Source organism: Muscardinus avellanarius, assembly GCF_963383645.1.
Source record: "Muscardinus avellanarius genome assembly, chromosome: 3".
Taxonomy (NCBI): domain Eukaryota; kingdom Metazoa; phylum Chordata; class Mammalia; order Rodentia; family Gliridae; genus Muscardinus; species Muscardinus avellanarius.
Window position 1 is genome coordinate 66,291,612 of NC_137788.1, and position 16,317 is coordinate 66,307,928.

At 34.1% G+C, this 16,317-nt stretch overlaps 1 protein-coding gene across 1 annotated transcript in view; it reads left to right on the top strand.

Annotated features, from left to right (window-relative positions):
* Window positions 1–16,317, top strand: part of MSH4 (mutS homolog 4) — a gene marked incomplete at both ends in the record, with an annotated part of 63,877 nt that overhangs the window by 35,732 nt on the left and 11,828 nt on the right. The window contains 6 exon segments of the mRNA XM_080690372.1: window positions 579–715; window positions 2,589–2,692; window positions 3,390–3,514; window positions 5,517–5,717; window positions 9,618–9,736; window positions 11,257–11,385. Of these exon segments, the coding sequence (XP_080546498.1) occupies window positions 579–715; window positions 2,589–2,692; window positions 3,390–3,514; window positions 5,517–5,717; window positions 9,618–9,736; window positions 11,257–11,385 (815 nt within the window).

Consider the following 16,317-nt stretch of genomic DNA (forward strand, 5'->3'; position numbering starts at 1 on the left):
AGCTACTCTGAGGCTGAGGCATCAGCATTGCAAGTTTAGGCCTGCCTGGGCATCTTAGCTAGACCTTGTCTCATTAAAAAAAAAAGGGGGAGGGGAGTGGTGGTGGTGGAGTGTAGCTAGCTCAGTGATAGAGTGTTTACTTAGCATGTAGGCCTTGAATTCTATCCCCAGTACCACACACATACACAAAATACTTAATCACATTTTTAGGGGTATTAAAAATGTACACTTTAAAAAACTCTTGAGCCAGGTCTGGTGGCATATGCTTGGGAGGCAGAGAAAGAAGAAGCCTCAGTTAGTAGTGAGACTTTCATCAACTTAGCGAGAAGTTTCAAAATAAAAATAAAATAGGGCTGAGGGTATATCTTGGAGGTAGAATGTCCCTGGCCTCAATCCCCTGTACCATACACACACACACACACACACACACACACACACACACACACACACAAATCTCCCCACCAAAAGGTTCTTTATTTATGTATAAAGTAACAAGAAATTAATCTTGTAACTCTTGAAGCAGAAATTCTAATTTGCTCATCAATTTTTTTAAATTTTTTCTTGTTTCTGGCTACTAGGAATGATATCACAGCTTGCAGAAAAATATAGTCTTCCTTTAAGGACAAGTTTTAGCTCCGCTCGAGGATTTTTCATCCAAATGACTACAGATTGTACAGTGCTATCCAGTGACCAACTTCCTTCAGAATTCATTAAGGTTCATTCTAGAGTGGTTAGGAAATCATTGTTCCTGATTTTAGTTACATTTACATATTTTACAGCAATTCTTGAGTTTATGTGCCAAATTTCTAAATGATCTGTACATTGCTTCTCCTATTTTTTCCTTCCATGTCACAGTTATATCAATTTAAGAGAAAAGCTTTTTTGGAGAAAAACCAAATTAAGTGTTCTTCACCATTTGGGGAGCTTGCTTGGTGTGAAGAGAAAAAGGCAAATCAAGAAACCAAATTGAAAGATTGTTTTATGTAGGGCGTGTTGGTACATGACTGAAAACCCAGCACTTGTGAGCCTGAGATGGGAAGACTGTAGGTTCAAGATCAATCTAAGCAGGTTAGCGAGGCCTTCAGCAACCTAGTGAGACCCTGTTTCAAAAAATGAAATAAAATAGTGCAGGGGGTATAGGTTAGAGGTAGAAGGTCCTTGAGTACAATCACAGCACCACACACACACAAAATTGTTTTTGATAAAATAAATTTGGAAACTACTGTACCATCTTTTGTTTTAGTAACTTCTCCAGACATATTTGCCTGCTAATGGTTTGAAAAGTATTTTTTATACTTTTATTAGTACATTATAATTATACATCCTAGATTCAACATGATGTAAACATACATGCACACAGCACTTGGTAAGTTTCCCTCTGTTCCCCCTTCCCTCCCCTTGTATGTTACTAATATTGGTGGTGATACCTTATTAACTTACTGCATTAAGCTGCTAAGGGCCTCACTAAACTGCTGAGGTTGCTCTTGAACCTAAAATCCTCCTGTCTCAGCCTTCCTAGTACTGGGATTACAGGTGTGTGCTGCTATGCTTGGCTCAAAACCACCCTTTCAACTTTCTTTCTTCATTTCCCCCACCCACTTTCCCAGCAAGCAAGCTCTCCAAACTGTGGGAAACACTTAGTTTGGTTTTTCTCCAAAGAAGATTTTCTCTTAAATTGATATAACTGTTACATGGGTGGGTGAGAGTAGAAGCAATATACACATTCTTCAGAAATTTGGCACATAAACTCATATATGGACACAGCATTATTTAAACTGTTTCTTTCATCAGTTCTCCTTTTTCCTTTCCACCTCCCTCACTCAGTCCCCTTTCATTATTCTTCTGGTATCTCTCCTTATTTATCTAAAGCTCTTTTTGTTTCCTATTTTCTCTCTAGCTTCCATATATAAAAGTCTCAAAGTAAATAAATCTACTTTTTAAATCTAACATTTCTAAAACCTTGAATCATAGAAATACTTTTTCCTGTATGCCTATTAACTTCTCTACAGTATTCCAGTTTGAGAAAGTCTCACTATAACCATTGCTTTTTCTGTTCCCACTATAACCATTCTTTCTCTGTTTTTCCTTTGGCAAAAACAAATCATTTATTTTTAATATTTATTTATTTATGTATGTACACATGCACACGCGTGTGTGTGCACACACACACACACACACATAACCTAACACTGAGAGGATGGGTGAAATAAAGAAAGGGTCAACATCAGCAATGGTGTTAGAGATTGGTTGAGGTTCTGATATGAGATAAGGTGGAGACAGAAGTTGCACATGGATTGAAGTCCACTGATAATATTATGTATGCTACTTTAGTTAATAAAATGCAGTGTTTTAACATTTCTGCAAGGCCATTTAAAAACCTGTTAAAATAGTCATGTTGGATGGAGTAGATTAAAATATTCTGCATTATCTATTGAAGTCATCTTTTTATCTTTAATAAACATTATTTAGAACTTTTCTGTAACCTCAAAAGTTAAAGTAATTAACCTAAATACCTGAATTCTAGTATATAGATCTATAGGCTTTATTTAATATGCATATTCACATCTTAATGTTTTTATGTTTTATAGATTTCTAAAGTTAAAAATTCTTACAGCTTTACATCAGCAGATTTAATTAAAATGAATGAAAGATGCCAGGAGTCTTTGCGAGAAATCTATCATATGACTTACATGTAAGAGCATTTGAAGTACTTGAATATTTAATTAAATCAGTTTGAATAACTATGATAAATTTCATTAGTTGACTTTTTGTCTGGCTACAGGCAATTGTAGAATTCTGAATGTTAGAAAAGAGAGTTTATTATTGTAATAGGGAGCACTGAGCCTCACAGAAGCTTCTGGGAAAATCTTACTGCAAAGAAGAAAATAAGAAAAATACTAGTTTAACCAACATTTTTATAATATGCATTTCACCATGATGTGGAGCCCAGCATATCATGGGCTTATCTTGGTCTTCATTCAGTTTATTCTTTTCCTATATTCATAAGCCCTTAGCTTCTCATACCTTGATATTTCTGTGACAGCATCACAATAATGCCAGTTCTTTTGCTATTCATGAAACAGTATTAATAAAGTTATAAGAATAGAACATTTAGAGGTGGGCTGAAATAATAAAAAAAGGTAGAGATTTTAAAACAATTTTAATGCATGGACCACAGATGGATTCTTTGTCACTACGTAGCTGTGACCTTAAACAAAAGCTTCAATTTCCTCATCTCTAAAATAAAACAGCTAAACAATAGACTTATTTGTAGTGTACAACTCAAATGTGATTATTATTTTACCTCAGGAAATAAATTTTGTATTATTTTATAATTATATTGTATGTCCTTTAAAAAATTACATGTCTTACTGAACATGTACTTTCAGGATAGTGTGCAAACTGCTCAGTGAGATTTATGAACATATTCATTGTTTATATAAACTCTCAGACACTGTGTCAATGCTGGATATGCTACTGTCATTTGCTCATGCCTGCACTCTTTCTGACTATGGTAAGTGACTTTCTTTGGACTAAATATGTTGCATTCTGAAATTTGAATTCAGTTTAGGAAATTTTACATAACAATTATGAATGATTTTCACTTTTTCATGAAATATATTTATTTTGCATATGGCCTAGACTGAGACACAAAATAAAGTAAAATTATCCTTAAATTTTATTTTAAAGTTAAAATAATTATCACTCAGAAATTGGCAAATCAAGAGCCAGGTATGGTGGCATGCACTTGTAATCACAGTACTTGGGAGGCTGAGACAGGAGGATAACAGGTTTATGGCCAGCCTCAGCTATTTTGGCCCTCCACAACTTAGTGAGACTGTTTAAAAAAATAAAATAAAATAGGGATAGGGGTCTAGCTCAGAGGTAGAATATCCCTGAGTTTAATCCCCACTGAGTACTGAAAAAAAAAAAAAACTAACTGCAGGAAATTTTAAAGGTTTTCCAGATAAGAAAGGTTACAAAGCTAGCTGTTTTCTTGTGAAAATGGCAACGATTGAAATTTCTAAGGTTCAAATATGAATACTTATTAAAAACAGTGTGACAAATATTTATATAGAAAAATGAATTTCCAAAGTAAGCATTTGCATCTACTTTCTCTTGAGATGTGAGCATACCAACATTAGGAATTATGCCACTTATTTTTGTATCTCAAGTCTATACACAGGTCTTGAAGACAAATATTAAGTAATTTTCTAATGCTGAGTGAATACATCAGTCAAGATAGTCTTTGATATTTCTTAGCCAACATATCAGTAATAACCATACTCTAACATGTAAATTTACAGGAATAGTGTGTGATTATGGATGAATAATTGTAGACTTAGTAGTATTAAAACATTAATTTTTGTGGGAAGTATTTTAAGAAGACTTTTAATATTTTTTAATTTCTCATTGAAAATTAACTTTTCCATCAGCACTTAGTATATTTTTTATCTTTTATATCTCCTTTGAGTTTAAAACACTATCTTATGGATCAGCTATTCTAGTAGTAGTTTTCTAAACCATTAAGAGATTTAATATCTAGTTTGAGAGGACTCATATTTAAATGTCAAAAGTACAATTAATTTTGAAAATCCCTTTGAAATTATTTTAATCAACCCCACTTTGATATTTTACGTTTTCAACTTTATTCATGCATTTCATTTAGAGGTATGTAGCATTTTAATTTCCAATGGTCTTTCTACTGTCTTCTTCCTTCCTCCACTCAGATGGTATTTATAGAGACTAAATCACTATTTGTTTCTAAAAATAAGAATTTTTTTGTTAATTTGTTTTGATTTTCTTCATCATTTGAAATTTCTTTGTAGACAGAATTTCTTCAGGGGGTGGGATGGAAAGTTATTTTTATATTGAGCTTTACTCTACATTCATACCTTACTTTAAAAGCTAAGCATGGCAAGCTGGGTGGCTGGGTGTGGTGGCGCACGCTTGTCATCCCCGCACTTGGGAGGTGGAAACAGAAGGATAGCACAGGTTCGAAGCCAGCCTTGCTGGCTTAAGAGACCCTGTTTCCAAACAAAATATGAAAAATGGGTCTGGGAGTGTAGCCCAGATGTAGAAGGGTTCCATTCCCAGTATCACCAAAAAAAAAAAAAAAAAAAAAAAAAGCTAAGAATGGCAAATTTGAAATATTGCTTGTTTAAAGTAGAGTAAGTAAATGTATAATTATTTAATAATAGCTTGTTATTTTTAAATTATTATCAATTGCTACCTGGTTATTTAAAATCTATACAAATCTGATATTGTATAAACTATCCTGGAACCCAGGAAAGTGAAAAGAAGCTAAATTCTAGAGTTCTCTGGAAGTGAATAAAAGTAATTTGAGTGTATCCATTATAGTTTGAGGGATTTAGGTAGAGATTTGAGGTAAAATAATATATTAATGTTCCAGATTGACCCTGGTAAAATCACTTAAGGTATATATAGTACATATGTAACAAAATTTTTGGGTATAAATATATTAATCTTTTAAAGTCATTCTGTTATTTCTTCAGTTCGGCCAGAATTTACTGATACTTTAGCAATCAAACAGGGATGGCATCCAATTCTGGAGAAAATATCTGTGGAAAAGCCTGTTGCCAATAATACTTATATAACAGAAGGGAGCAATTTTTTGATCATAACTGGACCAAATATGAGTGGGAAATCTACGTATTTAAAGCAGATTGCTCTTTGTCAGATTATGGCCCAGATTGGTAAGTTATGCTTTTACTTTATAGTTCAGTTCTGCTCCCTTTTCAAAATGTTTATGCCTAGTTCTTTATATCTAGATGCCTAATTAACCCTAGAAAAATTTTAAGTAGATTTTCCTACCTACATTTTTTTTATGGTACTGGGGATGGAATCCAGGGACATTCTTTCTCTATGCTATACTCCTAGGCCTATTTTAATTTTATTTTGAAACAGGGTCTTGCTAGGTTGATGAGAATCTCACTACTTCCTAAAGCTGTCCTCGAATATATGATCCTCCTATCTCAGCCTGCCAAGTACTGGAATTACAAGTGTGTGCCACCATACCTAGCTTTACTTAAATTTTTTAAAAATTATATGGCATATTTTATTAAACCAGAAATTAAATTATTTTTGAAAAATTTAGGAATCAATAAAAAGGCAAAAACAAAGCAAGTAAATAATTACCATGAAAGTTAGGTGAGTTACAAGGATAATTGACTTGTCTTACCTACAATTATAATAGTGTCTCACTTTTGTAGAGCATACATTTTATTGTTATTGTTATTTCATAAGCTCCACTCAATTTTGATTGCATTTTCAAACTATAATATTATACAATATTATAGAATTAGAATTTCCTCATTATAACCATTATTGTTGTATCAGTTACTATTGATTTGAATTATGTAATTAGTTCAGGTTCAAAAACTTTGTTATTAGAAACAGTAAAATGAGTAGGATAAACTATTATCTCTAATAACTCATGTGATTTTTTTATAAATTATAATATCAGACAGAGAAACATTTTTAAAAATTTTAGTGGTATCAACAATTGAAATATTATATACATCTATATGCATGTATACATGCAAATTAGTGTTACTGGCTCAACATTGTCACATATTTCTTGATGTTGAAGCATAACTCAGTTCCTAGCTCTGAAAACTGGATTTCCTTGAGGACTATATTTATCAGAGATGAGAGGCTTTGTCCTAATGCAGGGGTTCTCAATCAGGAATATTTTTGTTTTCCATCCCCAGCCCTACCCTATGAATTAGGCAATGTCTGGAAATATTTTTGTTGTCACAACTGATGAGAATGGAGAGTACACCACTGCTACTAACATCTTACAGTGTTCTCTTTTCCCTCCTTCCTCTCTCTACCAACACATAATAAAAGATGTTTTGAGCTCAAGATGTTAGTAATGTTTTAGATGAGAGATCCTGGTCTCTCACACAGAACACAGCAAAAATAACAATAATATGGTGAGACGGTGTGAATTTACCCTTAGAACTGGGAAAGTAAATCAGAGACGAATGAATAAATGCAGATTAAGTATTTCACTGAGTTTAGTTTTCTTTGAAGTAAAAGAACATCATGGCTAATTTCCTCCTCTTATGGAAACAGTATCTGATTCATATGGGACATAATACTTTTACTTCTGTTTGAGAAGCTATGAGGAGCTTTATCCTCTAAAAACCAGGCTGTCCAATTAATGAATAGCCCTAATGGTTAAAGAATCATTATACTGAATTGAAATCTGACTTTTCATAACGTGTACTTAGTCCTAATTCTTTTCTTTTGTGTATCAAAGAATAATCCAGTCTTTCTTCCTAATATAAGCTTTTCAAATATCTGAAGATAATTACTCTCTCTCCACTGCCCATCTTACACCTTTAAAATACTTCAAAGTATATGTGCTATCTCCTAAGGTCTGAGCATAAAGGAAACAGTGGGACTTAAAATGCATGAAAGTTAAGAGCATAAATGTAGGAGTTAGATCTAGCTTTTCCAGTTACTAGTTGTATAATCTTGGGCAAATTTCTTAACTTCTTTAAGTCTGAGTATTTCTATCTACAAATGAAGATGATAATGGTGCAAATTTGTAGAAGAGATAAGTGAAGTATGTACATAAAATGTAAGGGACTGAAGGAGAGATATGAGATGAAGGGATTGACAGACAGAGGTAAGAACATATCCTAAACCCTGAAAAAAGCAGCAGTATGATGTATCCAGGGAAACTGCAAATGATCTTGAGGCTTTGAAGCTCCCTTGCTTTGTTGAGCAAAGAGTGACCAAGAAGTGGAAGAATATAAAGCTGGAGAGATGGACAGGAATTAAACCATGAAGGGCTTTAGATAGTTAACTGAGGAGGCTCAACTTTGTCCTGCAGTCCATAGGGAACTATTGAAGAAATTTAGCAAGAGTAGCTGGGCATGGTGGCGCACTCTTTGTAATCCCAGCATTCGGGAGGCTGAGACTGGAGGATCGTGGTTTGCGGACAGCCTCAGCTACTTAGTGAGGCCCTCTGCAACTCAGTGAGACCTGCTTTCAAAATAAAGAATAAAAAATAGGGCAGGGGGTGTAGCTCGGAGGTCGAATGCCCCCGGGTTCCAACCCCAGATCCATAAAAAAAAAAATTTAGCAAGAGAATGGCATGATCAGATTTGACTTACATAGATCACTCTTGCTGGCTATAAAATAGAGCCAGACCAGAAGCAAAATACCATCCAGTCTTTTGTAATAATGTAGGTAAGCAATACTGAGAACTTTTGGTGTTTAGGAGAGAGAATAAAAAACAAACATTAATAATAATACCAACTAGTAATATGTGCTTTATTTTCTACTTGGCACTTTTACATTTATTTTTATCATCTAAAACTCTGCAAATCCTGTAAGAAAATTATATTTAATAGATCAGTAATTTCTATTTTCGGAGGCAGGGCCCATATCTGTTTTTTTAAAAATTCATTCCAACACATAGTAGGCCTTTAATAAATATTTGCTGAATGTCTACCTAATGAGGAAAGTCAGGCTCAAAGACCTGCCCAAGATTACCCAGTATCAGTTCTTTGCCTTAGTCTACATCTCTTACCCTCCTCCTTGTTATTATTTCTTTTGAAACAAAGTCTCATTAAGTTACTGAAACTGGCCTTAAACCTCTGATCCTCCTGTCTCAGCCTCTCAAATACTGGAATTACAGGTGTGCACCACCATACCTGCCATGCTTCTGGATATTTCTACAGGTTTCTAGTAACATATATTTTCTAATATACCTATCTATATTTTTTTGATCAATTTGAACTTCATAAGCATTTCCTTAAATTTTAATGTTATTCTTTATCATTTAATTATATTATTTAAATTTTTATCACATTTAAAATAATCTCTGATGTAGTTGTACATATTCTATCTTATTTGAATTTATGAATAGTTTTATATAGCAACTAGAGCAACTATATATATGAGGAAGATGAGACTGAGAGAGTTTACATGTTATTCAAGGTTAATGTAATATGATAGAGCTGGGCCATGTTTTCTAACTCCAAATCCATTGCTCTGTCCACCATATAATTTGACAAACAAGATGAGAAATTTAAAATGTTGTAGTGTACACACACATACACACACACACTTAGAATTGAACCCAGGGGCATTCTACTTCTAAGCTACACCCCCAGCCCATTAATTAATTAATTATTTTGTTTGTTTGTTTACTTACTCATTTGTTATTTTTGTGGTACTGGGGATGGAGTCCAGGAGTATTATAGCTATACCTCCAGCCCTGTTTTGGTTGGAAACAGGGTCTCATTGAGTTGCTGAGAGTCTCAGTACTTGCTGAGGCTATCCTCTCTCATAGCCTCCCAAGTACTGGAATTATAAGCATGGGACACTACCCTTAGCTTTTAAAAAATTTTTTTTGCAATACTGGGGATGGAACCCAGGGGCATTCTGCCTCATACCCCTATCCCTATTTTTAGTTCTTCATTTTGAAACAGAGTCTCACTGAGTTTCAAAGGGCCTAAGTAGTAGATGAGACTGTTCTTGAACTGTGATCCAGATTACAAGCGTGCACCACTATGCCCAGCAGTGCTTTTACTTTATAAAAGTATTTCAACTTGCTTTGATCTTCTGTATTATAGGATCCTATGTTCCAGCTGAATATTCTTCTGTTAGAATTGCCGAACAGATTTTTACAAGAATTAGTACTGATGATGATATTGAAACAAATTCATCAACATTTATGAAGGAAATGAAAGAGGTACTCAAAACTTTTCTTCTATTAAAACATTAAATTTTCCTACTAATGGTGAATTACCATGCAATAAAGTATCTTTATACTAAAACTTGTAGATGTGCTTATACTCCTTTCTGAGAGCCAGAGGGCAGTCAAAGACAGCTTCCTAATTTCTGTCTTAGGTGGAATTGGCAGTGAATATTCTTTTTAAAAAATACAGCTTTAAAAGAAAAAGCTAGTGTTATTGAATGACAAAAATTGCTTACATGTTTTTATATGGAATATATAAAAGATCTCTCAGAAAACAATGACCTGTTCAGTACTATTTTGCATAATATCTATTGTTCCTCTTGGGCTTGGTTTTAAAATGAAAGTCACTATGTTAGAAGGCTCTTAAAAATCATTCCCATTTTTGCCCGTATAGGATTTTTACTTTCTGTGCCAGTGTATATATTCTTCCCTGTTTCTTTTTTTTCTTTTCTTTTCTTTCTTTCTTTTTTTTTTTTTTTTTTTGGTGGTACTGGGTTTCCTGGAAGCCCTTCTACCTCCAGGCTACACTCCCAGACCTATTTTTTACATTTTTATTTGGAAACAGGGTCTCCTAAGCCAGCGCGCGCTGCTGGCTTCGAACCTGGGCTATCCTCCTGTCTCTGCCTCCCAAGCGCAGGGATTACAAGCGTGCACCACCACGCCCGGCTCTTCCCTGTTTCTGATTTGAGCAAACGTCAAGTAAGCTTGAAGGCTAAAGTATAAAGTGGGAATTGCTGGGTCAGTGTATAGTTGGATAATTTTCTGCAAATAGTGAGTAAAGTTATCATTTTTCCACAATTTATATAATTACTTAGTATGCATTGAATGTATATGGAGGAGTATAGCAATATACCATGTGCTTAAGGTACATTTTTAAGTCATCTTAACTTTTAAGAAGCTTAATCTCATAGAAAGGTAAGATGTTCATAAAAGGTACTATTGTATCATAATGAGTAAAATTCTATTTTTTGATAAAGAGGTTAATATTCTTCAAAGGGAAGGCATATTACTGTCAGTTTAAGTCTTGGTCTTTGTTGGTTATAGATTTAAATTTATTTGTTAAGTAAATAAATAAAACAATATGTATTTTTTCCAAACTTTTTTTTGTCTTTAGTGAATATAGAGTGGTAGTAAAATAAATTTATAAAATGGTTTTGAGTATTTTATGACCTGATTTACTCATTTGTAGAGAAAAAAAATGACCATCTTTGTGCCTTACTTAAACATTTAATTCACTGCTTTTATTTCACTATCTCTAAAACATCAACATTTTAGATAATGTTTATTTACTCTGTGTTGTCTTCTATACATATGCATATGTCTATTTTATATACATCAGCTATTCTGCTTAAATTATTATTGAGAAATGCAACATTTTATTTTCTGCTCAGCAGGATTTTTTATTAAAATAAATTTCAGATGAACTAATAAAGAGACTAGGCTTCACCTCATATTTTCTATGACAATGACAGCTTTTTGGTTATAATGAATAATATTGAAATTATATTTTTCAGATAGCATATATTTTACATAATGCTAATGACAAATCACTCATATTAATTGATGAACTTGGCAGAGGTACTAATACAGAGGAAGGTATTGGTATTTGTTACGCTGTTTGTGAATATCTTCTGAGCTTAAAGGTATACTTGCCCAATTATTTATTATTTTAAGTTTTTTAATTTAGATATACTTCCCTATTCATTCATTATTTTAAGTGTATTAATTTTAAGTCACTTTTGATGTATCCTTTATATATTTATTATGATTGGATGTCACAGGCACCCCAAATAGTTTTTTAAGCAATTTTAGAAAACATACCATAATATTTAAATTTTTATTACCTTATATCTGCTAGAAGAGGAAATAATTACTAAAATAGCCATGAAATATATAAAGAAAGAAGAAAAGCAAGAAATGTAAATAATGTAGAAGTTACTACCTTGACTTTAATCAAAATGAGTAGCAAAGACATTTTAATAATTGTTTCCACATGTAATAATGTTGCCTATGATATCATAACATGAAGTAAAGAACCAGGCATGTATTTTACCTAAAATTATTCCTAAAGAGACTAGTTTTTTAAATAAACCAGTTATAAAAACATTAAGTTTTGCTCTATTATTAAGCTAATTTTAAGGTGTCTTTTTAGATGATCATTCAAAATATATGCCTACATGAAAAATACTTTTTCATATTTTAAATACATTAAAATGTCCCTAAGGTGAAATTATTTATCTTAAGAGTCTGTAATGATTATTATTTTATGAAATGAGAAAAATTATTGTATTTTATACTTAAAGAAATATATGTGATAAACTTGGTGTGGTGACACACAACTATAGTCACAGTGCTTGGGAAGTTGATACAAGAGGATTGCAAGTTTGAGCCAGTGTGTGGTAAATTAGTGAGATCTTGTTTCAAAGTAAAATAAAATAGGGCTATAGCTAAGAGGTATAGGGAGTATAGCTCAGAAGCATAGAGGATTGATCTACCTGGGTTCAATCCTCAGTACTATACCAAAAACAGAATAAAAAAAGAAAAAGAAAAATATATGTGATGAATCAAAAAATCTTGTTACTAGGTATTAACTTTTGTAATTCTCAATATGTCAGTCAATCAGAATTTTTTATATAATAAGATATATGAATTACTTAAGATAAAAACTAAGTATTATCTCTGGTAATCAATTTTATGTGCTATATAACTAGGCCACATATGCCCAGACATTTGATCAGACATTATTCTGGGTGTGTCTGTGAGGCTGTTTCTGAAAGAGATTAATATATGAATTGTAAACTGAATAAAGCAAATTGCCTTCCCTAATATGGAAGGGCCTAATTCAATAAAGTAAAAGCTTAAATGGAGCAAAAATGCTGACTCTCCAAATAGGAGAACTTCCCTCTTTGGGGAACTATCCCTGCCTGCTTGCCTTTGATTTAAAAGCAGAAATTAGTTGAGAAGGAATGGGACACTGAAAGTAGGAAAAGGAGTGTATAGGAAGATCCTGCTGAATCTGGGAGTATTTCACCCTTAAATTCTGATGGCCTTCTTTGCCAGTGGAAGAGACCTCTTTGCTTCCTGTGAAAGTGGCCTCTTCATGCCATCTGAGAGGATTCATTCAGTTTACATGAGAATACTATAATGACCTCCCTCGAAGCAGTTCCATAGGAAACAATGCTGAGTCTTAGAAATCACCTACTCATCTTTGCTTCTTTCTAATCATGTAACTAGACTCAAGTGCTTGCAGGCTCCTACAGATGAGGTACATAATGGGACTTAATGAGAAAGTATATTCTTCAAAAATGACTTTAGTTTAATCTATACTGACAGAAATATAGATAACATGGGTGGGAATGGTTATTAAGAGCGTGTAAAAAGCTGGGAATGGTGGCACATGCTTATAGTCCCAGTACTTGGGAGACTGAGACAAGAGGATTGCAGGTTTGTGGCCAGCCTCAGGTACTTAGTGAGACCCTCTACAACTTAGTGAGACCTTGTTTCAGAATAAAGAATAAAAAATGGGGCTGGGTGTGTAGTTCGGAGGTAGAATGACCCTGGGTTCAATCCCAAGTACTACAAAAAAAAAAAAAAAAGAGTGTGGGATAATGGTGCATATGCACAACCGTCTGTATACTTTAAATCATATCTAGATTACTTATTTTTATTTTTAATGTACTTTTGTTGTATATTTTAACCATAAACCATATTGAGGTTTAGTGTGATAGAAACATTAGGCATGGTGGCACATGCTTGTAATCCCAGTATTTGGGAGGCTGATACAAGAGGATTGAGGGTTCAAAGCCAGCCTCAGCATCTTAGTGAGGCCCTCCACAACTAGGTTAGACATTTTTTCAAAAATAAAAAATAAGCTGGGCATGGTGGTGCAGTTCTCCAATATTCCAATACTTGGGAGGTGGAGACAGGAGGATCACAGGTTTGCGGCCAGCCTTAGCAACTTAGTGAGAATCTGTTTCAACCTAAAAAACAAAATAGGACTGGGAATGTAGTTCAAAGGTAAAACACTTCTGGGTTCAATTCCCAGTACTACCAAAATAAATAAATAAATAAATAAATAAATAAACAAATAAATAAATGCATAAATAAATGCATAAATAAATAAACAGATAACTAAAATAAAATAATAGGGCTGTGGGTGTAGCTCAGAGGTAGAATGCTTCTGGGTTCAATCTCCAGTACCACAAAAAAGAAAAAAGAGGCCAGAGGTGGTGGCGCACACTTGTAATCCCCGTGCTTGGGAAGCGGAGACAGGAGGATCGCACTGGTTCTAAGCCAGCCCCACTGGCTTAAGAGACTGTTTCCAAAAATAAAAAAGTATAAAATAGGTCTGGGAGTGTAGCCCGGAGGTAGAAGGGCTTCCAGGAACCCCAGTTCCACCGGGAAAAAAAATAGAAAAAAAAAAGAAAAAAAAAAAAAAGAAAAAGGAAACATACATGCAAATAGCACATCTTACATTTCTTTTCAAATCCTGTTCCACTTCTTCCAAAATTTGCATTGATAAGTTCACAAATATATACAGGATTATTTGAATTGGTTTTTTCATCAAGTCTCCTTCCCCCTTCCCTCTTCTCTCTCCAAATCCCTCCCCACTATTCTGGTATTACTCTTTATTTATCTGAAGTTCTTTGCTTCCCAGTTTTTCTCTAGCTTCCACATATGAGGGAAAACATATGACCCTTCACTTTCTGAAGTGGCTAATTTGACTTAGCATAACATTCTAGTTCCATTTATTTTCCTAAAAATTAAATAATATTGTTCGTATTTGTGGCTGAATAAAATTTCATTATGTGTATGTATACACCACAGATTCATAGCCATTCACCTGTTGACAAACAGCTAGGATGGTTCCATAGATTGGCTGCTGTGAATTGTGCTGCTATAAACATGAGTATGCACATCTCACTATAATATTCTGACTTCAGAATCCTTTGGAAAGAAATCTGGGAGTAATATAGCTGGATCACATGGTGGTTCCTTTTCCAGTTTTCTGAGAAATCATCAAACTGATCTCCATAATGCTGAATTAATTTGCAGTCCCACCAATATTGTATAAGGGTTTCTATTTCTCACATCCTCAGTAGCATACTGGGGGTATTTTTTTTTTTTTTGGTGGTACTGGGTGTGGAACCCAGGGGCTTTTCTACCTCCAGGACATACTCCCAGACCTATTTTATATTTTATTTGGAAATGGTCTCACCAAGTTGCTGAGAGCCTCACTAAGTAGCTGAGGCTGGCTTCGAACCTGTGTGAGCCTCATGTCTCAGCCTCCCAAGTGCTGGGATTACAAGTGTGCGCCACCACACCCAGATATTGTTTGTATTTTTGATGATTGTCATTCTAACTGGATTTAGATGGAATCTCAGTGCAGTTTTGATTTTCATTTCCCTGACTGCTAATGATGTTGAATGTTTTTTCATATATTTATTGTCCATTTGTATTTCTTCTATTAATTTTCTATTGCCAGGCATGGTGGCACACACTTGTAATCCCTGTACTTGGGAGGCGGAGACAGGAGGATTTTGCAGGTTCAAAGCCAGCTTTGCTGGCTTAAGAGACCCTGTTTCCAAATAAAATATATAAAAAAAAAATAGGTCTGGGAGTGTAGCCCAGAGGTAGAAGGGTTCTCTCCCCAGTACCATCAAAAAAGAGAATTTTCTATTAAATTCAATTGCCCATTTTTATTGAGGTTTTTTTTTATAGTGTTAAATTCTTTAAGGGCTTTGTGTATTCTAGGAATTAGCCCTCTATCAGAGGACTAGCTAGAAAAGATTTCCTCCCATTCTTTACATTCTCTTTTTAGACTCTTGATCATTTCATTTGCTGCACAGAAGCTTTACATTTAATACCATCCCATTTATTGTTTCTCATTTTAATTTCCTGGGCCTTGGAGGTATTATTGAGGAAGTCTCTACCAATGCCTATATGTTAGAGAGTTAATCTGATTTGTAGGTCTTTTATCCACCTTGAGGTGACTCTTGTGCAGAGTGACAGATTGAGGTCTAATTCCATTCTTCTACATATAGATAACCAGTTTTCCCAGAACCGTTTGTTCAAAAGGCTTTATTTTCTCTAGTGTATATTTTTGGTACCTTTGTAAAAAATCAATAGGCTGTGTGAGGCTTTGTTTCTGTGTCTTCTATTTCAGTGGTCTCTATGTCTCTCTTGGTGTTAATACCACATTGTTTTTATTTTTGTTTTGTCTTTTGGTGGTACTGGATGTAGAACCCAGGGGCTTTTCTACCTCTGGGCTATACTCCTAGACCTATTTTATATTTTATTTGGAAACAGGGTCTCACTAAGTTGCTGAGAGCTTCACTAAGTAGCTGAGGCTGGCTTTGCACCTTCATGATCCTCCTGTCTCAGCCTCCCAAGTGCTGGGATTACAAACATGTGCCACCACGCCAGGCTTTCTAGATTACTTATAATAGTTATTACTATATAAATGCTATGTAAATAGCTGCTATACTGTATTTTTCAGGGAATAACAAGAAAAGTATTTATATATTTTAACACATACCCAGTTTTTCCATATATTTTTATCTGTGGTTAGTTGA